Source organism: Barbatula barbatula (assembly GCF_947034865.1).
Source record: "Barbatula barbatula genome assembly, chromosome: 25".
In the NCBI taxonomy this organism is placed as follows: domain Eukaryota; kingdom Metazoa; phylum Chordata; class Actinopteri; order Cypriniformes; family Nemacheilidae; genus Barbatula; species Barbatula barbatula.
Window position 1 is genome coordinate 17,025,437 of NC_136788.1, and position 22,925 is coordinate 17,048,361.

General features: G+C 39.7%; 1 protein-coding gene across 1 annotated transcript; it reads left to right on the forward strand.

Annotated features, from left to right (window-relative positions):
- Window positions 1-322: 322 nt before the first annotated feature.
- LOC306890934 (potassium voltage-gated channel subfamily KQT member 1-like) lies at window positions 323-19,671 on the forward strand (the record flags this gene model as incomplete). Its single annotated transcript, XM_079450954.1, has 15 exons — window positions 323-783; window positions 7,676-7,766; window positions 8,177-8,303; window positions 8,508-8,586; window positions 8,700-8,796; window positions 9,528-9,668; window positions 12,012-12,122; window positions 12,466-12,561; window positions 13,025-13,156; window positions 14,648-14,767; window positions 15,279-15,420; window positions 16,775-16,801; window positions 17,894-18,002; window positions 18,273-18,338; window positions 19,608-19,671. The coding sequence occupies 15 exons, from the start codon at window positions 323-325 to the stop codon at window positions 19,669-19,671; spliced, it is 1,863 nt and encodes a 620-aa protein (XP_079307080.1).
- Between the last annotated feature and the right edge of the window lie 3,254 nt (window positions 19,672-22,925).

The window sequence follows — 22,925 nt, forward strand, 5'->3', positions numbered from 1 at the left end:
TTTCTTTGACTGTTGTGTGTGTTTGTAATCCTTCAGGTGATTGAAAACATGTTTCATGGCATTTTAAGTCTCACTGGATGATTCTGGATGGATCTGATGATCTTCCGTGTGTCGTCGTTCATTATTTACCAATCAGAGTTTGTCCGATCTTCTCCTTATTAAAAGGTAAAGTTCACCCAAAAAATACAAATTAAACCTTATGTTGTTCAAAACCTGAGTTTTCTATGTTCTTCTTTCAACTATGTTCAGGTTTTGTGCGAAGGTGATAGATCCGTAGGTCTCAACCGACGGTGCCCACTGCTCTACAGGACACGTCCCCGTCATGGGGGAGAGGCTGGGCCGCCCCACGCCCCTACTATCCCGCGGACGCGCCTTCGGATGGGCCAGCGACAGCATCAAGCTGAAAAACTGCGGTCACAACGGGAACGACTTCATGGGCCGGAACTCGCAGAGCAGCCTGGAGGAGGCAGCAGCGCCCAGCGCGTCTCTCACAGCGGCCCACTCTCCTGTTTCACTGGAACTAAAGCCCGTTTTGAATAATGGATCAAGCGTTCCAGGTGGCCACACAAAGGAGCCACCGGCGCACAGCAAGCTCGGCCAGTCGCTTTCCTCCTCTGCTGTCTCCATCTCCACCTCTCTCGTCCCCGGAGAGATGCTGCGCCCGCCACCCACCGCTCGCTTCCCACACGGTCCCTACCGCACCAAGACTAGCATGCAGGGTGATGTGTATAACTTCCTAGAGAGACCCGCTGGCCTGAGGTGTTTCCTCTATCACTTCCTGGTGTGAGTACACTTCCTGTTTCATTTCATTTACCTGAAATACTGAGATGTTACTATATTTCTAAATCCTTTTAAAGTTTAAATGGAATTCACATAATTAGATGAATTAGACAAAGTTCACTCCAAAATCTGAATTCTGTCATCATTTATTCACCGTCATGTGGTTGTAAACCTGTACGTGAGTCTTTCTTCAGTGGAACACAAAAGAAGATATTTTGAGAAATGTCTCAGTGGTTTTGCAATTCAATTTTGCAAGTGTTCATGCAATAGAAGTCAATTGGGTTCAGTGTTTTAGACGGTCATGAGGAGATACGACAGACACGGCGGTTTATGACGGTTAATGATGAAAGAGTTTTTGGACGAACTGTCACATATAAAAAGATTTGTTATATTTAACTAATTGCTTATTCTAGCTTTAACACATTTATTGCTTTAACAGTGTTTTTCCTTATATTTAAGAGTGAGATGTTTTGAAATTTGTTTCTGAAGAATTTGGAAAATAATTTTAGAAATGTGTAGAAAGGTTGTGTTGTGGAATTGTGGGTACTTAACCCTCTGTTGTCTAAAGATCAGACGTCTGGTTTGGCTTGTGACATGTGCCTTGAATCAAACTTTCTTGGAGCAAACATCGTAGAATTGTGGATTTTTAAAGATAAAACTTTTGAGAGTCTCCTTCATACATTCATTTAATTTTTCAATTTGTGGCATTTGGAGCAGTCGTGTTTTCTTAAAGCACATTTGAGTTGATGTCCCTCCATAACCGCCTCATTCTTTCATTCTGCTGACATTCGGTTTGCACGAGTGAGCCCTGCTTACATTAGAAAATACCCAGATCTACTTTATTTACATCTGTTCTGATGGCCATGCAGTGTTTAAAAGAGATCTTTGTTCTAACAGTGTGTTAATTACAGATGGTGTTGTGAGTCGTTACGATCTCAGTAACTAAAGTCTCGCAGGACTTAAGAAGGTCAACATGGTACTGCAAACAGAACCTTTGAACCCGTCTGTCTCTCTCCTCCGCTGGAAACACACAGACAGATTTAGCTTGATGGAGAAAACATAGACTTGTATATGAAAAATACACATTTATTTATTTTTGTGTGTTTTAGAGCTCGAGAGCCTCAGTCCCCATATAAAAAAGTGTCCAGCAGAAGTTTTTTTCTTTATCGACACAAGCGTCTGACGCACTTTTCAATGAATTAATTTCTTATTTAATACAAAATCACATGTTCAGATGGCCCAGCGTGTTTTAATGATTTCTTGAGCTCATCGCACATGTGTCGTTGATAACCTCTCTATATCTTCTGTCTAGAGTTGCAGTCGTAGCACTGAACCACATCTCAACTTCCTACGAAATTAAACCGCAGCAACTGATATTCTGTGCCGTCCCTTTAAGTAACTCTTACTTGTTGATGGTTAGCGATGCTCTGCCAGCGCTAAAGTGGGCACATCAGTTTCCAACCGCATCAGTTCTGACCCGTTCTGATCCGTCTGGACCTCACGTTAGCGTCTGATCCCTGTCCAGACTTTCACATTTCAGTTTCCATTTAGCATTAGATTGATTGAATTTCTCTTTTATGGATGTCTTTAGTGTTAAAGACGGTATACGTTTTGTTGTATCAGTCTTGATAATGTAGAGATGTCTTTTGAAACTCTAGAAGAGAAACAATCGAAGTTTAGTTTAATGGTAGCATTTCATTTATAAAAATTGTGGCTGATCAGAACAGATACTGCTGTTGCATTATGGGTAATCTTCTTCAGCTACACACGTAACTAGGTGCTATAATGAATCTTTTGACATAATTTTCATCTTGATTTCACTGCATTCAGCTGTGGACATTTCGGTGCATGTGCGTCTTTGAAACATCCTTACTAATGCAATGATATATAAGATACGTATCTTAACAACAGACGGACAGACGCAGACACGCCAAATCGAGTCTTGTTCAAGTGATGGTGATCATTTATTACACATTACAAGCAAGGATGTCAATTAGTTAACAAAGGACTTGTGCAAAAGTTCTTCAGTTTGTTCTCGGGACTGATTTATAGAGTTTTAAGAGAGCTATTGGATACGACCACTCTAGGTTTCAAAAAGCGTTTGGCATTAAGTAAATTAACTCGGCACATGGTGAGTTAGTGAATAATTAAAGGCTCTTAATTAAAGCCAGAAGGTTTTTCTCAAATCATAGAACCACTCGAGCCTGATGGAGAGAAACAGAAATGTGACGCTTAAGTGGGGTTTAGTTAAAGCCACAATATGTACATTTGGACCGCTAGATGGTGCACATTCAAAACAACAATAAAATGCAAAGTTATATGAAAAGGAACAACGACTAGTGGTACCATCCCAAAAAGGAAAAAAGTCACTCTCCCGTACCTTCTCTGGATCTGTTCCACATTGGTGGAATGATCTACCAGCTGCTACAAGATCAGCAGACTCGGTTGCCATCTTTAAAAAACGCATCTCTTCCATCAACACATCGCTGATTGATTTTTCCTAATTCTCTTCCCTTTCCTTCTTTAATAAAAAAAAAAGAAAAACACTTACTAACCTCACTATTCTTAGCTTTTTATACTGTGCTAGGCTTTAATGGACTAGTTTGATGCACGTATGTATTTTGTTGCCTATGTTGTTATAATTGCTTCCAATGTTTCCTCATCTGTAAGTCGCTTTGGATAAAAGCATCTGCTAAATGACTAAATGTAAATGTAAATGTATGACGTCATGTAGGAGAGGGGAATTATGGGACATGTGGTTTTCACCATCCAGAGGCGTATGTAGATCACCCATCATGTTCACGGACTAGGAAATTAATGAATTTTATTTGATGTCATCGTAATGAATTAGTTTGAAAGAAACATGGATTGTAATGCTAAATTAGCCTGCGAATGATATTGGACTTTGTCCGTTGATTTGGTAGGAATTTATACTTTCATCATGTGTACTTCATATTAACGGAAACTGATACTGTTAATTTGAAGTACACATGATGAAAATACAAATGTAAAATGGTGTGAAGATCATAAAGTCTCTTGTTGTGTATGTACAGTAGATGACTTTAGTTTAAGCTCATGGTTTGGTTTGTTTGAATGGTCTCAGATTATTGTCATGTTGTAGCGCCGTCTGTACTTTAGTTACTTCAGTGTTGTGTTTTCTGAGCAGTTGTCGAGTGGGTTGTGTGTCTGTTCTCTAATTTCTGTCTGGGGGTTTTGAAACCGATTGTCATCAATAAATAATCCAGTAAGCTGCTGGATTTCACAGCTCTAGTTTCTAAAATCAAACACTAACATTTACCAACAAGAGACAAATTACTGTTCTCATTGCTGTATTATTCCTCAGCTAAAGAAGTGTTTCTTCTCTTCAAAAAATACATTTGATCATGACATGTCACATGTCCATCACACTGTTGTTCCAGCCTGATCTCATGGGAATAACTTTTTTCAAAGTGGTACACATTTGTATGATGAAAATCGAGAAAATCAACAATGAAGCCCCTAACTGTTAATGGCACGATAGCAGATTAACCTCAAACATACAAATGAGATCGTAAACCTACAATTTCGCATCTTGACATTTTCCCACATTTTGAAATATAAACTTTAATCATTTTATATCGTGAACACAATTATATCAGTGATGTTCTCTATATATATATCGCGTATTCCTAGTTTTAAATGGTTTCTTAGGTTTTAAAGGATGTCCGATTGGTCTGATCTGGTATCAGTCTGATGAGGCTGGATAACGCACCAGCTGTTTTATTTTAATCAGGTCTCTGACGTTTAGAGGTGACCGGTTTGACCCTGATCTGGTAACACATCACAGTGACGCTGTTAGGTGCCGATCTGTCGTCTCGACACGACGGGAGGTTGATTGAAAACTGTTCGGGTTTGATGTTAAATGTTATTGTTTTAGATGCTGGGAATCAGGTTTGGATTGGGAATTTAATTTGGCTAAAGGTGAGAGTTCAGAATGTGTTTGCAGGGGCCCGATAGATTGACAGAAACGGGACACATTTGCCTGTGAGAAACAACTCACGGGTTGTCCAGGGTCGTGAGGTCAAAGGTCAAACACAACAAAGATTCCCAACAAGCTTATTTGCTAATGGTTTAAAGCAGGACTACAGTTAATAGATGGCATTAGTATTAAGATTTAATTTAATCATTTTAACAGCAATTAGTAATCAAATTATTTATTTTTAAAGAGATTAAATCCTTTTTAATTCTTTATTTCGATTATTATACACAAACAGCTGAAAGATCGTTGCTGGTGAACCTTCAGACAGATTTCAAGGGATATTCAGCTTATGAAAACCCATTTCTCTTTTATCTATTGCCCTGGGATTTGATCCAAATGTGAGAAAATGAGGGAGGTTGTGTTGTTGTATCTGTGACGCGTCTCTGAAAATCCTGCTGTTGATGGCCAATGTCACAACATCTGGTCATTTCTGAATAGATTAAGGGAAGATTTACTTCCATACACTGATGATTTGATCATTTAGCTCATACACCAGAGCTCATGTTCTGTTTGCAGGGTTCGAGGTTTTTACATAAGCTATATATGCTCTGGTATAGTTTGCACATAATCTTCTAGCATGACAGAACTTTGAAAACGTTATATTTCTGTGTTCATGAGTAACAGCATTTACTTTCTGTATAATGGTTGAAATTGTCTACCGATCCATCAAAATTTAGACCAATTTTTTCCATTCTAAACAAACTGAAACGGCTCTTTGAGCTGTGGGATTCCTCAAGGATCTACACTAGCCCCCATGTTATTTTCTCTATACATGCTCCTTCTGGGTACTTTCAAACATCTTTGAAAAGTATGGCTTAAGTTATCATTGTTATGCAGACGACACACAAATGTATTTTCCACTTAAATATAAGATCAGGTGGCCGCTTGCCTCTTGGATGTTAAAGCATGGATGTCTCTGAAGTTAATGAGAGTAAAAGGTAATGGCATTCACCCCCTCTGACAAACACTGTCCTTCAAATGTAAATCTTTGTGTTCTGGCACCCTATGTTAAGCCACTTGTGAAAAATCTGGTTGTGGTGTTGGAAAGTGCCCTAAAGCTTGATAGGTAGGGTTTGAAGTCAAGCTTCGAACCCTGGTAAAAAACGAAGTCCTTTCTTTTATTTAAAAGTTTTGATAGAGTAATCCACGGAAACGGTTAAAATGAAGTGCGTTTGGCGCTAATTAAAGATATTACAGGATATAGCGGAGGTAGAGCAGAACCCTATAGAATGAAACCTAGAGCACAAAGAAGCTATAGATCTAGATGCAAAGAACCATTAACTGTTGAGTATTTTAATTGAATACAATGAATATACAATAAAATATGAATATTAAAACATATTCATCTAAATTAAATTGTTATATTATAACCAACCACAGACCGGAAGTTAACTTCGGGACGGCGCGTGCATCTGATGAAAGACTCTATAGATCTTTATAGAATGGAACATTAAAAAGCAGAACCTTGTATACTTAGAACAGTATATTGTAGAACAAAACCTTAACCGTAGAGAAGCCGATATCCTAAACTTTCAGAATGCTGTAAAAGTTTGTGTATGCAGCAGGTTTGATGGCCGTCATCAGTGAAGAATGTCAATGACAACAGATTGAAGACGTTCAGCAGATGTGCCCGTACATCTGGATGTGACGTAACGCGAACGTCTTGACTTCTTCTATAACTCGCACACGTGACATTTGATCTGTGACAGCAGTGTGTAAGTCACGTTGTGTGTTTGTCTTTTTGAATCTTAAGGGGGGTGTACTGTCCGAAGACGTGTATGTGTGTGTTTGTCTTCATACAGAAAGTGGTTTGTTTGTTAAGTGTGTTTGTAGTCGTGTGTATTTATGTGTGTAATCTGTTTTACCCATCTGGCCGCTCTGTGTGTGTGTGTGTGTGTGTGCCTGCTTGTGTGTGTGCGCGTTTATCAGCTGTTGTTATGGTCGAATCCTTTATGAAATGGAATACTTGATTGTGATATGTTGGATTTTGATGTTTGATGTCTCTTGTTGTTTCTGTAATATTTAGGAAACGTATATACTCTAAAGTAAATTTTAAGGTCAATGGAGAAAACCAGAAATAATACTTAAAATAAACAGGCAAGAAAATAACATAAATAATAAACAAATTATGACTAAACGAAAACCCAGAAGGACCAGCAAAGTTTACTATCCGTTAACGGTTAATCGATCAATATGAGCATCCCTAATCGCAATGGTTTGCGATAAATGAGTTCTTTAATTCTTTGAAAAGTGATGTATGTTCAGAGTTTTAGGTGGTTGCTGATAGTATAGTATCTATCTGGCAGGCGGATGTTAGATGGGATATGCGTGCGTGCGCATGATAGCGAGCTCGTGCTCTGACGCAAGTCAATCAACAATCCAAATTTAGTTTTTTTTATTTTATGTTTGTTTGCTAAATGTCAGATGTGTTTAATGCGACGGTAAAACACGGCCGTTCACTTTCACAAGTTGTAGTGATGCTTTCTTTTTCCTCAGATAATGTGAAATATATGTTGGTTATATCATTTCTTTAATATATTTTAATACAATTTAAATTGATTTTAGGAAAAGAAATATTGTATCGTGTATCAAATATCGCATTATTTAGCATGCTGTCGCATATCACATTTTTCCTCAATATCGCACAGCACTACCACAGACTTTCCTACTCTCCTAAACCCTTAAATATAATATGTTACAGTCTGTCCTAATACAGACTTACTTGGTTTAATGCAGATTTAACAATGTGTGTTTTCATCTTTGAAGTGCGTTTCTCATGGTGTGTGTGCAGATGTCTTTACAAACGGCTGCAGACTTTAACTCAGTGTCTGAAACATGTAATAATATAGTTTTGAATGATTTGCGTGGTGTCTTCAGGTTCCTCATGGTCCTTGTGTGCCTGATATTCAGTGTCCTGTCCACCATCGAGCAGTATGCTGATTTTGCCACCGGATCTCTCTTCTGGATGGTGAGTCAGTGTATTACAAAACTATTACAAAAATAATGTTTTAGATAAATATATCTGCACAAAGACCTGGGACACTCATTAGGAAAGTTCATCTTCTTAAATGGGATGTAGAGCCAGAAGCAGTTACTCATGTGTCCACTGGATGGCGATATTTTATATCAGTTCAACTGATGTTGAGCTTCAGGAAGGGTCTCGTGAAGACTTGAGTTCTGTGTGCACATTCAGTTTAAGTGATTTATCAGTTTTAAGAAAAGAACAACTCAATTATTTATTTTGTATGAAATTTGAACGTAGACTGAATGGTAAAATTTAACTTTAGTCTCATTCATTTATCAGATATTTCTCCGATCAAAAAGATTTAGAAATCTCACAAATGTCTCTTGACACACGTGTGTCTTTTGTTTCTTCAGGAGATCGTGCTGGTGGTGTTTTTTGGGTCAGAGTATGCGGTCCGGCTGTGGTCGGCCGGCTGTCGGAGTAAATATGTGGGTGCTAAAGGACGTCTGCGTTTCATCAGGAAGCCCATCTCCATCATAGGTACCCGTTGACTTACACCACACCTGTTTCTAAAGATCCATTGTGTTTTTCATCATTTTTGTCCAAATTCGGGTCCAGCTGATCAAACGATGTGTCGATCTTCAAATTGTCAAAAAAGAAATTTGACATTTACCCAAAACTGTAACTGTTTAGTTTTGAGAAAGCTTGTATGTCTGATTTGAAAATCTCTTGGTGTTGTCACAGATCTGATAGTGGTGGTGGCGTCCGTTGTGGTTTTAAGCGTGGGATCAAACGGGCAGGTCTTCGCCACATCAGCGATCAGGTCAGAATTGTCATCGGTTAAACCGATCACATTAATCACATTTACCACAGTATCTCACTGCATCACATGTCTGAGCGTGCTGTTGTTTCAAGCTCTCGTGTGATTGGTTGCAGAGGAATCCGTTTCCTGCAGATCTTGCGAATGCTTCATGTGGACCGTCAAGGTGGAACGTGGAGACTTCTGGGATCCGTGGTCTTCATCCACCGGCAGGTACTCGCGGGTTCCCCGTCAGATTGGGTCTTGTTATAGTTGCAGTGAGCGTAATGGCATAATTCTCTACGGTCCAGTAAAAGTCAGTGAATTCATCTAATGGCTGATGTGTCGTAATCAGCTTTGAGAATATCACTCCAAATATGGCCTCGTAAATCCACATCAACATCATCTGAGCAGAAAGCTCCTGTTTGAGGGATCAAAGGCATGTTAAATCCATCCGTACGGCCTATGAAGTTTTAAGTGGATCAGACGTGATTGGCTCGGGGGCTCGTGTGTCTGAAGTCAGAGTTTGCCTTTTAAGGTGTTTGGAAAGCGGTCTGTGGCATACAGCACCTGGGATACTCTCATCCTCTTCTTAAAATGAGCGTAAATGTCACTATAAAGTACATAGTGTATGACGAGTAATAATGAAAATGTATAGTGTTCCTTTCTTTACTCCTACAATGAAAGATTAAAAAAAACCTTCTTTATTCATACCTGCAAACTTGATAGCTCAAAATGATTGTCATGTGATCAGCTGCGCCGTACGTGACATGTGGCCGTCACCCTTTTCACCTCTTCCGAGTTTGCAGGTCTGTTTATAAACCCTTCGAAACAGCCAGAAGTTCGTCACAAGTGCTGTATAATATATTAGGGCTTCAACAAAATCACAAAACGTATAAAAGTTAATACAAAATGTATATAAATCATGTTATTACTAAACGCCTCTCTTTCTTTCCCCGGTTAAGGAGCTGATCACCACGCTGTACATCGGATTCTTGGGCCTGATCTTCTCCTCATATTTTGTGTATCTGGCGGAGAAAGACGCCGTGGATGAAGAGGGAAAAACTGGTTTTTCCAGCTATGCCGATGCTCTTTGGTGGGGTGTGGTGAGTATATCTGCTTTATCCCATCAAACATCTCATCTGAGATGTCATGTGTTCACACTTGCACAGATTTGTTGTCTGGATGACTGGATCAAATTGTTTGTATGTATGTAACAGGACTATAGACTGCTATCAGGACTAATATGTTTGGTTGTTCGGCCGATGGGAATGTTTATATCCTCAACAGACGTTTTCAAACACATGTAAATGTCCAGCGATTCATTTTGCTTTGAAACGGCACCTATAGTAAAAGTCTTCTAAAACAAGCCGCTGTGAATCGAGTCGATGGTGAATAAAGTTTCCGTGCAGGTCATTGAAATGCTGAATTTAGTGTGAAGCGTAATGAGAAAGCAATCGTAGAGGAATCCAGGACGTACAAAAGGCCTCGCTTCTGATCTTTTCACCTCTCTACCTCTCATTCTCTTCTCTCTGCAGTAAAGTGCTGGACGTGTGAATTAAAGCTGTAATTGCGGAGGTTCCCTCTCTGTTTAGAGCAGGTCAGAAAGCGTACGGCCGCCCGACGGCTCTTGAATCGCACACAAAAGCGTTTGTTTGTATGAAGGTGGCAGCAATAAGAAACCCTGAATGGGAGTCGACCCGCTTTTGTGTCCGAGACTGTAAAACATGATTGAAGAAAAGAAGTGTCCGCAATGAACTTTAATTTAGAACGAACAGAAAACTTCACAGTGGTTTCTCTTTCATAGCTCAGAAAATTGGTGTAAATGAGACAGTTTTGTTGCTGTAATGCGGATGACATATCTCAGATTAATCGTCGAGAAATGTTTACCATGAGATCTCTTTTGCAGATGCCTATAAGAAGCCATTGAGACATTAAAGAGATTCATGAATAATCGCGTCCGAGCAAACCGCTCCTTGTTTTTTCAGGATCTGCAGGTGCAGGTTACAGCTGGCCGGAGTCATTCTCAAAACTCATGAACGCTCTCTGAGTTCTCGCCGAATACTCCGCTTCTCGCTGACTCAAGAAAGTTGCTGCTGTTCCATCTGGCTTACGTGAGATCACAGAGAAATCAAACCAAAGATCTGAGAAAACACCGGAAATTCTCCTGTTCGCATGGCCTTTGTGACATCCGCAGAACCTATTAGACAGAAAAACAGATGAGATCTCATTAATGTCTAAATTATTTCTCCCAGACATCATTGTGCGTCTCTGGTATTTCTCTTGAGAAAAAGAGTCAGAAATGTCACAGATGTGTCTCAGAAGAGATTTCAGAAACTGAGCTCAGATTCGTCTCGTCTGTGGTCAAAAGTCAATATTAGTGAAGATCTCAGTATGAACTCACACATTTCTCATCACATTGACTCAAATCCAGATGATTCGTTACACATCCAGACTCTTCATGTGTTTACACTCTCATTTGATTCTATTTTTATGTCTCCTAAACATTCTTAGAAAATTGTGAATTTGAGTTTAAATGTTAATGTAATGTTAGTAACCAAAATTATGATTTAAAAAAAGATCAAGAATCAAGCAATATTACACCCAGCGCTGTAATCACAGCCCCCCCCCACACACACACACACACAATGATGTCAGTTTTGGTTTTGCCACACACGTAGACTGAACTCTATGACTCTATAACTCAATGTGAATCAGTTGGTTGAAGAATATTAGGGGTCTTGAAGTCACAATAACACACACACACAGTCTGGGCCGCCACCCGTGGCACTTGAAATCCAGTGACTATTGAAGCTCCCATGTCGCCACCATTGTGGTCTTTTGGATTTTTAGTGGTGGGATTAAACTCGAAGCACTTGTTTGACGCCTCGTCCTGGTTTAGTCCTCTTTGTTCCTCTTGAATAGAAGGAACGCAAACTCACCTCGTCCCCAGAATGAGCTCTGGGTGTCTTGGAATGAACCGAGTTTTCACGTGCCTTGTTTATTTTCCAGCATCCAGGTTTTCTGGAGGATTATGGGAAAACCCAACAGGGCTTGAACTTCAATAGACGTCTTTGAAAACGACGCAGAATTTATTTGATGTGGATTTGTTGGGTCCAACGTTTAAATAAACTACGCTGTGTAGGCTTCGACGTTTCAGCACATTTATTTCCAAAGACAAGGTGTTGCCATGCAGTTACCAAGATGTTTATGACTTTCTTTCTTCTGCAGAACACAAAAGAAGATATTTTGAAGAATGTCGATAGTCAAACAACGTTTAACTCCATTGATTTCCATTGTATCACCACAAAACCACTGACACGTTTTTTTTTTAAATATCTTATTTCGTGTTCAACTGAAGAAAGACTCACAGACCATATGAGAGTTGTGATTTGCAGGATAAATGGTCTCTTTATGAATGAACAATATCAAACATTTTTCTCTTCTAGGTTACGGTGACTACAATTGGCTACGGAGACAAAGTCCCTCAGACGTGGATTGGAAAAGCCATCGCCTCCTGCTTCAGTGTGTTTGCGATATCTTTCTTCGCTCTGCCCGCGGTAAACACACTATCTGCTCTCTCTCTCTGCTCGCACACACACACACACACACACACACTGGTGTCTGGGGCCCAGGTTCAGTGTTTCCCTATAGAGGTCCTGCAGTAATGGGGTCCGGGGTTAATGTGGTCCATTTAGGAGTGATGGAGCCTCCAGGGGCCCGCAGTCTTCATGTTACACATTATAGAACATACACTTACAATCAAGTACAATTACAGAACAAATACACAATTTACAATGCATTATTGTATTTAGTTGGGTCAGAAACACCTAAATGTCTGATTGTTCAAAAATCTGACGTTCAGACCATGCACTTTATTTTGATATTTTTCTCCGTGTGCAGGGGATTCTGGGATCCGGCTTCGCTCTTAAAGTTCAACAGAAACAGAGACAGAAACATTTTAACCGTCAGATTCCTGCCGCCGCGTCTCTCATACAGGTACTGAGCTGCAAAAAAAGATATTCTGACTAATTGTTTTTTATTGTTTTGTAGTACAAATATCTAAACATTCTTCAATCGCTTACTTGACCGGAAAAGTGACCCAAGATATTTAGTCTCTTTAAAGGAGAAAAATATAAGAATAGAGTTAGTTTATGGCAAAAACAAGTAAATGAGAAAAATAAACTTTTGAGTAAAAGGTCAAACTAAATTCAAGTTTATTTTTCTCGCCCCTTTGGCAGGTTTTTTACCATAAACTTACTTCATTCTTATATTATTTTTGATAAAACAAGAGTAAATATCTTCGGCCACTTTTCTTGTCAATTCGATATTTTTACCAAAAACAAGACAAAGATGCTTAGTAAGAATGTAATTCTTTGCAGTGTGTAGCGAAAGGCTTTTCTTCGTCTGTCATTGATGGTTTTTCCTAACGTAACGTAACGTAACTCTCTCTCGGTTTCAGACGCTGTGGAGATGCTACGCCTGCGAGAAGCCGGACGGCTGCGCGGCCACATGGAAGATGTACGTGTTGACGGGCGACTACGTTCCCATCATAAGCTCTGAAAACTCCAGTCCTGGGAATTTCAGACGGCTGGTGAGAAGAAAAATGTTCGACTTCCTCCCCTTTGTGCAAACACACAAACACACCACTGTCTTGTCTGGAGTCTTTTGTGTTGTTTTTGTTTTGTGACGGCTTATTGTTCTGTTTCTTCCTGTCGATTGTCCTCCGTGAGCCTCCGTAGCGGGGCGCTGTATAGTCGAGACGGTAAAAGCATTTTTGCCTATTATTGTGTTTGGGCTTTTCTAAAGGCTGTGAAGGTCAGCGCAGGATGTAGGTAAACAGTAGAGGGTGTGATGGCTGTTTCAGGTCACGTCCCGTCAGTTTGACAGAAAGAGGTGATGTGAACTTGAACACAAATTTGACCTGTTTGTCCTGAATGCACGATTCATAAGTTCATTAAAGAAATATACTGTTTTGTTATCTTTAATGACGATAAAAATAGTATTAAAAAGAAAAAGAAAATGCCAACTGGAGTTATTTTAGCTTTTGTTGTTGTATTTTTATAATATGTTGAATGAGCTTTCATTTATGTTAATTTTATTTTAATACCTGGCAGTTTAATGTACTTTTATATATTTAAATTTTTTAACCGTTGTTATACAGGTTATAGATTTATCTATTTATTTTGATTTAAAAATGTAAGTGCCATAACGTCCTCAGTTCATTGCTAAAGCAACAATATGTATAATAGGATAAATAAATACGTCAATAGATAGATTAAACAAATATATTAATTATAGAATAAATATTTTGTATAATGATTTAAATTACAATATATATTTACACCTATATTTTATTTATAGAGTATTTTTATTTATATGTTTTAATAGTTTTAGTTAATGATCTGAACCCTGATAATGACTAATATATAGCGACTTTTTAATGCTTTTTCTCATGTCAATTTTTAAAGGTTTTCTTACTAACACGGGGGGGGGGGGCAGGGAGACCACTGCAGGCATAAAAAACACCCTGAAACACCTTACATTACGCTTTAAAATGGGCTTACAATACATTTTATAAGTTAATGTTGCCACATTGGACAGCTCCAGACGTGTCTACACAGCCGCCATCTTGAAACAGTCAACATTTCAGTTTCACTGTAAGAACAGGTTCCGTCCTGTCCTTCATCATTGATATGAACGCTGTTTTGACCTCACTGTGTGTTTCATGTGTATTAAAGAGGACAGTGGGTCAGGATGTGAGTGTAGGTGTGAGAATATCCGTGAGAGACCTGATGAGACGGAGTCTTTTTCTTCCCTCTCTCTCTCTCTCTCTCTCGGTCACCCGCTTGACCCCACGCCCTCTTTGTCTGTCTCGCACAAAGGCGCAGTCAAATGCGATGATGTCATCGCAGCCTCTCTCCTGGGAACGAAACCCTTTGTGTAGCGCAAGGAACAACAAAAAAATCTTTGTATAGCTCTGACTCCGAACATATTGGGCAGTGCGGCCGGCCGAGTCCACCTCTTTCCGTGCGGGCGTGTGACTGTTCTCGTTCATAAACCTCTCATTCATCTCTCTATCCAGCCTTTCACGGCCTGCCGTATTTCTCCCCCCCCTCAGCAGTTGTTCAGGCCAGTGGGAAGCTGGGATTTCACTGGCAAATCCCGCTCGCCGTCTCTGAGCCGTGAGATTTCGTGGCGCGCTGTGACGTGACTCATGTTTTACTCTGGAGGTATTTGGCTGTGTAGGTGGCACGGCCACCGCAGAATTCATTAGTGTAGGAGGTGTTTTACGCTCGGCTTTTAACATGGATATTCATGACATTCTCAAAAAAGGCCAAATTTGAATTGTACATCTGTGGGATTTTAGCATAAAAGGCAAACACAGACATCAGTGAGGAAAGAACGTTTTTGGAGTGTCTGTGGTTGATCGTGTATGAGATTATGTTAAGTGAGATTAAATGTTTTATTGTTGAACATCTACTGTTCTTTTAACTCATCTGGTAAAGCAATGGCACAGTCATTGGTTTGATTTCCATTAATGCTTAGATTCATGAAATGCATAAATGTAGATGTTACGTACGTCACATCGAGGGAATTATGAATTTCTTTTTACTTATCTTGGCGTATGACAAGGCACAATATCACATCACATAGTTTACTCTTGTTCCATACAATAAAAGTACAAATATGAGTTGTTTACTTTACGTCCACAGAGCAAGCGATATAAACGAAAACCCAAAGCCACGCGCGACAACGGTTCACTGGGTCCCGCAGGAGAGAGAGCGCTCTCCATCCCTCAGATCACCTACGAGCACATCGACGACAAAGATGCTGTCTTTTCAGAGGAGCCTGCAGGTACCACCTCTCTTGCTCGGAATGCTGGGATTGTATAACTGAATATGCTTTTGGTTTAATAAAAATGTCAAGGGCACTGTATACAAAGGATCCTTACAACATTTGAGAACCACTGGTATAGATTAGTTAGATTTCTACCGAAAGCATAAACCGTCGCATGAAAAGCGAACGTAAATATGAAGATTATAAGAGATATGGACGATATCTCTATTTAGGTGTATTAAACGTTTTTTTCTTAATAATTTAATTTCCTGAAGCTTTGTTTTTAGATCTCGGAGATCAATCTCATTAGCCGAAAAGAAAAAGACGCCCTTGTCGTTTATCTGTGTTCATTCTCCACCCCAAATTGAGCGGAAGTGTCACGTTTGAGTGCGAACGTAAAGACAAAAAAACGAATGAAAAGATAAAAAGCTGACGCTGTCACATGACCATTTTTTCCCTTGTGAATGATTGTCATTTTCCACATGTGAGCGGAACACATCCTGTGATCAAATGATCTTCTGCTAAAGCCGTCTGCCTCGCCTGCCTCTTAATAAGTCTGTTTTTTACGGGATTTCCTGTCAAACGGCTTTATGATAAAAGCAATGCCTTTAAAACAGACCGTCCCCAGCAGAGACACACACACGCAAGCGTCACTTCTGAAGAGTCATTTAAAGTGGATAGGAAAAAGATAATGAAATCGCAACACATGTCTGTGTCCTTTGATAACACAAACCTGAGTTCAAAGGCTCAGTGCGATGCTTTTACGATATTTGAAAATGTGTTACGGATGTTTTTATTTTATTTGAAGCATCTCGGAAAATTTTGTAATAACGTCCCAAACCACCAGGCATCTTTGACATCATTTGATTTTCAATACAACATGTGATGAAAAAATACATTTATTTGTGTTTTTGTCTTTTAACTTTTGCTTGCTTTACAATAGTCCATTTATATTAAAAAGAATACTAAATAAATAAAATGAATGAATAAACTTAATAATATTAATAATACAAATAATAATAAAAAGTAATACAGGAGAGTGAATGAAATATGCAATGACATTATTTAAAATCTACTGTATTTAGTTTTCCAGCACATTCTTAAAGCAAAACACATTGAATTAAACAGAAAAATTCTTATATATATATATGAATCAAATCAATATCTGCCATTCGGGTAAGATGTTATTTTCTTACTGAATTGGTCGAATCTGTTCGTCTATGTAGCAAAAGTGCACAATTTAGATTTTAAGTCATTTTGTTTTTCAAATAAATGTATCTTGATTGGTTAAGAAGATAATACACTGTGATTGGATCCCAGACAAAATGTCCGGATTGGTTTTGAATGGGTATGTTTGTTTCCTCTGACACAGGCATCACTAAACTCTTCCGCTCATCAGGTGAGACAGTGATGGAGTGTCTCGGCTCTTTACCGTCACGTCTTTTCATCTTCTGTTTTGGCATGTTAATGTGGTGCTGCTCTGTCTGTTGTTTTCAGCCTGAAGACGTCACGTCTCCTGTTTTTATTTCTCACCATCTTTAAAATCTCCTGATTGCAGTCTTCTGTGTTTTGGCAGATCTGAGCACAGTTTGAGACGTTGTTGAGATCTGAGATCTCTGGAGGAGACTCATGACTGTAGTTTCTTACGAGGAACATCAGAGAGAAACTTTCCGACCGTGTTTGAGTCGTGAAGCATGTTCTTAGTTTGTGTTTTCTCTGTCTGCATGTTATTAGACCGCCAGCGTTCGTGGTCGGCTTTCGCACTCACATGTCCTGCTTCTCCAGGTACACACTGTCATTTACATAGTTTGTCTTTATTTCTGCCTTTTCCAACATTTCACAATGCTTAAATCAACTGAAGATTTTTGTTTACAGTTGTAATTTCTGTTCTTATCTCTCAAAATTCAGACAAATGTTCACTTTACATTACCGGTCGAATGCTTTAGAACATTTACGTATTTATTCATATGTTTCCCACAACTTATTACAATTATAAAATATATCAAAGGAAACTTTGGAAGCTATTTATTAATTCCCATCTATATCCCCTCATGATTCAGTCAAAATCGTCCATTTCAAAATCATTTTTTTAATTTAACGTTAGTTTTAGAAAAAAACGTAATGTTCGCTAAATTAACTAATTATACACATCAACGTTTTTTTTTAAGATGACGAGAAACAAGTGAAGTGTTCTAAAACCTTTGAGCGGTACTTGCAAAACGGCAATTGACTTGATATAAATGATATTTAATTTACTTGAAATTATTTCAGAATTGCTGGTTCTTAAATGAAAATTATAGATCTTTGCAGTCCGAAATTTTTGTATACGTTTCTTCATATTTGTCGCTCGTTTGTACCGTGTCTCTGAAATCACAAAACGCCTCACAAAATGCTCGCTACTGATGCCGTATTTATTTTATAACGTGCAGACATTTCGGAAGCTAATTTCTGACTCAATGTGCAATGAGCTTAACACTGTTTTTTTTTACAGTTAAGGAAAAGTTGGACGGCCCTGACATCTCGCGACACAACAGCCTGATGGATGATCTGGACTTCACCGGCGATGACATCGCTCTACCTGTAGTTACAGCCGCGTCACGGTGAGTTACTCGGCTTTATCCTCCATCTGTTCATCATTTTACATTTTATAATCTGATCAGATCCGCTCAGTCTCTCTGTCATTGTAGTATTTGGTCTTTACGTTCATGCATCAGCTCACACACAACCACCCAGTGTGCTTTCATTCCTTTCCCCTCTCTCTCATCTCATTTCTCTCACAGCACTTCTGCTTTTCCATCCTTCTGAAACATCTCAAGATGTTGTGCTTCATCCGTCATGAGATGAAGAAAGCGCCTCTCTCTCTCTTTCAGTCTGTTGAGAAATCCGTTTGCAAAGGAGCAAGAGTCTGTGTCCACTCAGCACCTGACCTCAAGCAGGTACTGTTTCCTGTCTGTGAACGTCTGTTTCCTGTTCCGCACCTTCATTACAGGATGTGTCTGAATGGTCTTTTGTTGATGAATTTGAAGCCTTTTATCGTTTATATGGCCAACCTGTAGCCATTTTGCAATGCCATGTTTTTTACCGTAGTATATATATATATGCATTGCTGTTAGTAGGAAGCAGGACTTTATTTACTGAACCGTACAACTTTTTTACAGTATAAATGTAATTTGTTTAATGATCGGTGAGCGAGTGTGTGTTATTCAGACTCTTACAGTATCTCTCTCACCAGATAAACATCATCCAGACTCACACAAAGCTTCTGATTTGCTCTTTGGTTCGTTTGCCCTTTGACCTCAGATGTCAGCTCAATGTTCTGTGCTCTGCGTTGATCAGAGATATGCGTTCTCTCTGTTCTTCGGTAGATAGTGATATCAGATCAGCATAATCTCCTGATGTCTTCTGCTCAGACTTCAAAGACCACAAAGACATCTAGATGACTTATCCGTGCACTTTGAATGAATGAATGAATGATACCAAACTACAAATTCTACATTACAAACTCTGAAATTACATCGACAAAGCTGTAGTTCATCGAGCTCTCGCCTCCTCCGGCCCGATAGATTGTTCACAAACAGAAAAAAAACGATGGCAAAGAAAAATAAACACAGGATATTGCGTTAAACGGCACGCTGGCGTGTTTATTTTGTATAGAGCTTGACCTCCGACCCCTGATCCTCCCGTCCCATCAGTCCCTTATTACTGAACATTAACGTGTTTGGGTTTTGATTTAGTTGAGTCTGCGTGTCCGGCCGGTCATTTTCTTCTTCTCGTCAATCGTGTTTGTTTTGATACAGAGTTCTTGTATTGTTTGTGTGTTTGTGCGTAATGCTGTGAAATAGGTATAATGTGGTAGTAATTGCAGGTTAATTGAAGAGAAAGAGTAAATAAATGTTCATCTTCCAATAAACACAGAGCGCAGATGAAATTACTGTTACCTTAGTGTCAGTTCACATTCTCTAGGCCACCCGAAAAACTTTCTCTTTTGCTTCCATAACAGAAAGTGATCTTTTTCAAGCACACTGAGGATTTCTTTCAGCTTGCATTTGATATATCAAGCGAGATGCCAGAGATGTGAGTTTCTCTCTTCTCAAAGGTTTGCCTCTTTTCTCTCTTACGCACCTGTACAAATATCTTCTTCTGTCGGCTTCCAGGAGTCTGTCTGTACTCTGGAAACACCTGAATGTTGTGTTGACCCGCTCTAGGTGGCTTCAGGTGGTCCGGTCCGGTCGCTCTGATGTGGGTTTGTCCGAGTGTGGATCGGAGTAGCATGCAAGTGTTTGATTGGATAATGCGTCTGCTGGAACATGAATTCAATCTCTTGGAAACTGAAGCCAGCAGCAGCGGCAGCAGCAGATGTTTGCACAGGTGCATATGACAAACAGTGATTCAATGAAGCTTGTCTATTAAAAACTCAAACTCTTAACTTAATTTATACAAGAAGCAGTGTTCACATGGAGGTACCTAAATAGACCCACATCTTTACCCTTTCTTTTCCATGTGCATATACACTGGCCTTTTGTTTATCTTAATACACACACACCTTCTTTCATAAAGTGCTGAGCCGCTGCTGGTTGCGGTGCTCACAGGACACACCTGTGCAGAATGAATCTGTCTTTGTTCAGGACGACAACAGAGGCACAGGGCGGAGAGATGGGTGTGGTATGGAAAAGTGGGAGTGGTATGGGCTTGGGAGCAGAGATTGAGTGGGTGTGGTCTTGGGAGGAGAGAAAGAGTGGGTGCGGTCTTGGGAGGAGAGAAAGAGTGGGTGCGGTCTTGGGAGGACAGGTTAGGCTTGTCCGACTGGATGCGGCATCGCAAGATCCGGCAGGCGGATGAAATCAAAGTATTGCAGGGGCGATTTGAAAAAAACGTAAAATGTTGCTTTGATGTCATCCACCTGTCAGATCTAGTGGCACCGCATCAAGTCAAACAAGCCCATTGAGTGGGTGTGGTCTTTGGAGGAGAGAGTGAGTGGGTGTGGCCTCGTTTGTTTTATTACCGGGATTGTAATATTCACATATTCTTAATACTTCCCTATTGGCTACTACTTAAACAAGTTTATAAATATATTTACATTCCAATCTTTACATGTTTTTTTGTATAAAATATGATTATTATGATTACCATTTTATAAGTATGATTGCATCAGATGGATAGAATTGTTTATGATAATTATTAGTAAATTATTTGTGTGCTCCTCAAGACTGGTTTTGTGCTCCAGGTTCACACATAGCATCCGTTGTTGCTCTCAGATGATCTTCACGTGACGCTTCGAGCCTCAAGATGTTTTTTAATGCTCCGCAGGCTTCGCATTCATTGCAGATGTGGCCGTAATGTTGTTTCCTAGCAGACTTTACGCTCGTGTGCGGGGGAATCCATGCTTCATTACGTTAAGTGTTTGCAGTCGCACCCGCTCTCCAATGAAATTTAAGCCTTTTCAAATGACACCAGGAGAACGAGTTCATCTGATTCTCCATAATCTGCTCGTGTAGTGTGCAAACCAGAGCCCGGTTTAAAAAATCATATTTAAATCAGTCTTTGACTTGTTGAACATGTTCCAGGCCGATGGACTCTCATGACCAGAGCCATACAGCCCTCATTACACAGATCCCAGGGGTCTCCACTTGAAGTGGCACTAATGATTCTTCCAATAAGTCTGGCGGCGTGTTGAAAAGCCGGCCCTTCCTCACCGCCACGTGTATACGAGCACAAACTGAGACCTGAGGTGACGTGAAGAGGTCGGGTGAGAAGGTTGTGCAAACTAACACTCATTTTGTAGAAACCAGCTTGTAAACGTTGTTTCTCATCTAATAACATCATGTCGCATTTCACACATTACAGACGCTTCTTCAGTATTATTAAGATATATCACAAATGAAAAAAAACACTGGTTTTCGCTACTGTTTAAAGTCCCAGTGAAATAAAAAATGACAGTGCCTATTTTGTCATGAAATATTGCAGCGTTTATTGTAAATAGTTTATCAATGTGGGTCATTCTCTTTATAAATTCCTGTGCCCTCAAAATCTTCAGTTTAAATCTGAAAATGCACTTCCGTCCTGTAGCGACTATCCATCTTAGATGACGTATGTTAGACGGCTTGGGCGGAGCATCCATTAACTCCTCCCCTTTAACTGTCAGTCTGCTGCCAGTTCCATTTCATAATGCAACGGCTGTTTTAATACATCCAATCAAATCGCAGAGAAAGTCGAAAGCCACGCCCACCGTTTCTCATTAGAATTTCCATTTCACTCGCAAAAATACGGAACTAGAAACAATCGCAAAATGATTGATTGACAGCTTTCAGTGCTGTATTGTACGTATACTTGAACATACACAATGTGTTAAAGGGGTCATATGGCGCTAATACGTGTTTTACGTGTCTTTGATGTGTTATAAGTTGCTCATGCATGTATTAGACACGTGAAATTGTAGAATTAAAAGTGTGGGGAAAAAAGATACATTCTATGTAAAAGCGAGTGCTCACCCAGACCTGCCTGAAACGCCTCGTGTAGCCACACCCCCACAAATCTACATCAGCTCGTGGTATGATTTCACTAAGACCGCCCAAATGTAAACACAAGTAAGGTGGGCGTATCTGTCAGGACAATTGAAGATGAACCTGATGTTCCAAATATGGTCAGAGGCGTTACATTTCCCTCACACGCTTACAGTATTCCACCAATCACTACACACTGGCTAACTGGCCAATCACAGCACTCCTCACTTTTCAGAACGATGAACTTTGTAAAAAATATGCCTGTTTCAGAGGCAGAGCAAAGAGGAGAAACAAACATACACGGGATGTGGACCTTAAATCATGTAAACACATTAAATTATATCTAAAACAAACTATACTATTAAAATGATTCATATGACCCCTTTAAAAGCGGAAGTGTTGAACACACATCGTGCAAATGAATGGTCAGAACGCATGTTTTTAGTTGAAGACGTTGTGGCGTACAGGAAGTGGAAAGCCCATCGCTTCACTTCCTGTGTGTGCATTCACAAGTCAACACGTCGCTGAAAGCTTTCATCACTCCAGATGAAACGAAGAACTGATAGCAGAGCTTCTCATGATCATGATAACGCAAACACACGTGGTGTTCTCGCTCAGGTTAATTTCACACGACACGCTCTTTTAACGTCCACGTAATAGTGTTCCAGAAATCATCAATCTCAGACTTGATTTGAATAAACTCCCAGTTCACTGGGAAGATTGTGGGATGTGAAGATAGACATAAGATGAGATGAAGAAACTGAGATGTTTGAGATAAAAGTGTTTTGTGTTTTAGCGTCGATGTGCGACATTGTGTGATGAAATCCTGAAATAGTGTTTATTACTGTCCGTTGACCAAACAGCGAGTTGTGCGTCTGATCTTAAAAACTGTTCCAGGTCGAGCAAGTTTGAGAAAAACAGCTTGTGTGAAGAGGGTCATGAGTCACTCTGAGATGAAAAGATCTAAAAATAAATGTTCATGAGGTAATCGGGCCGGCGCTGACATCATATCCTACACAACTG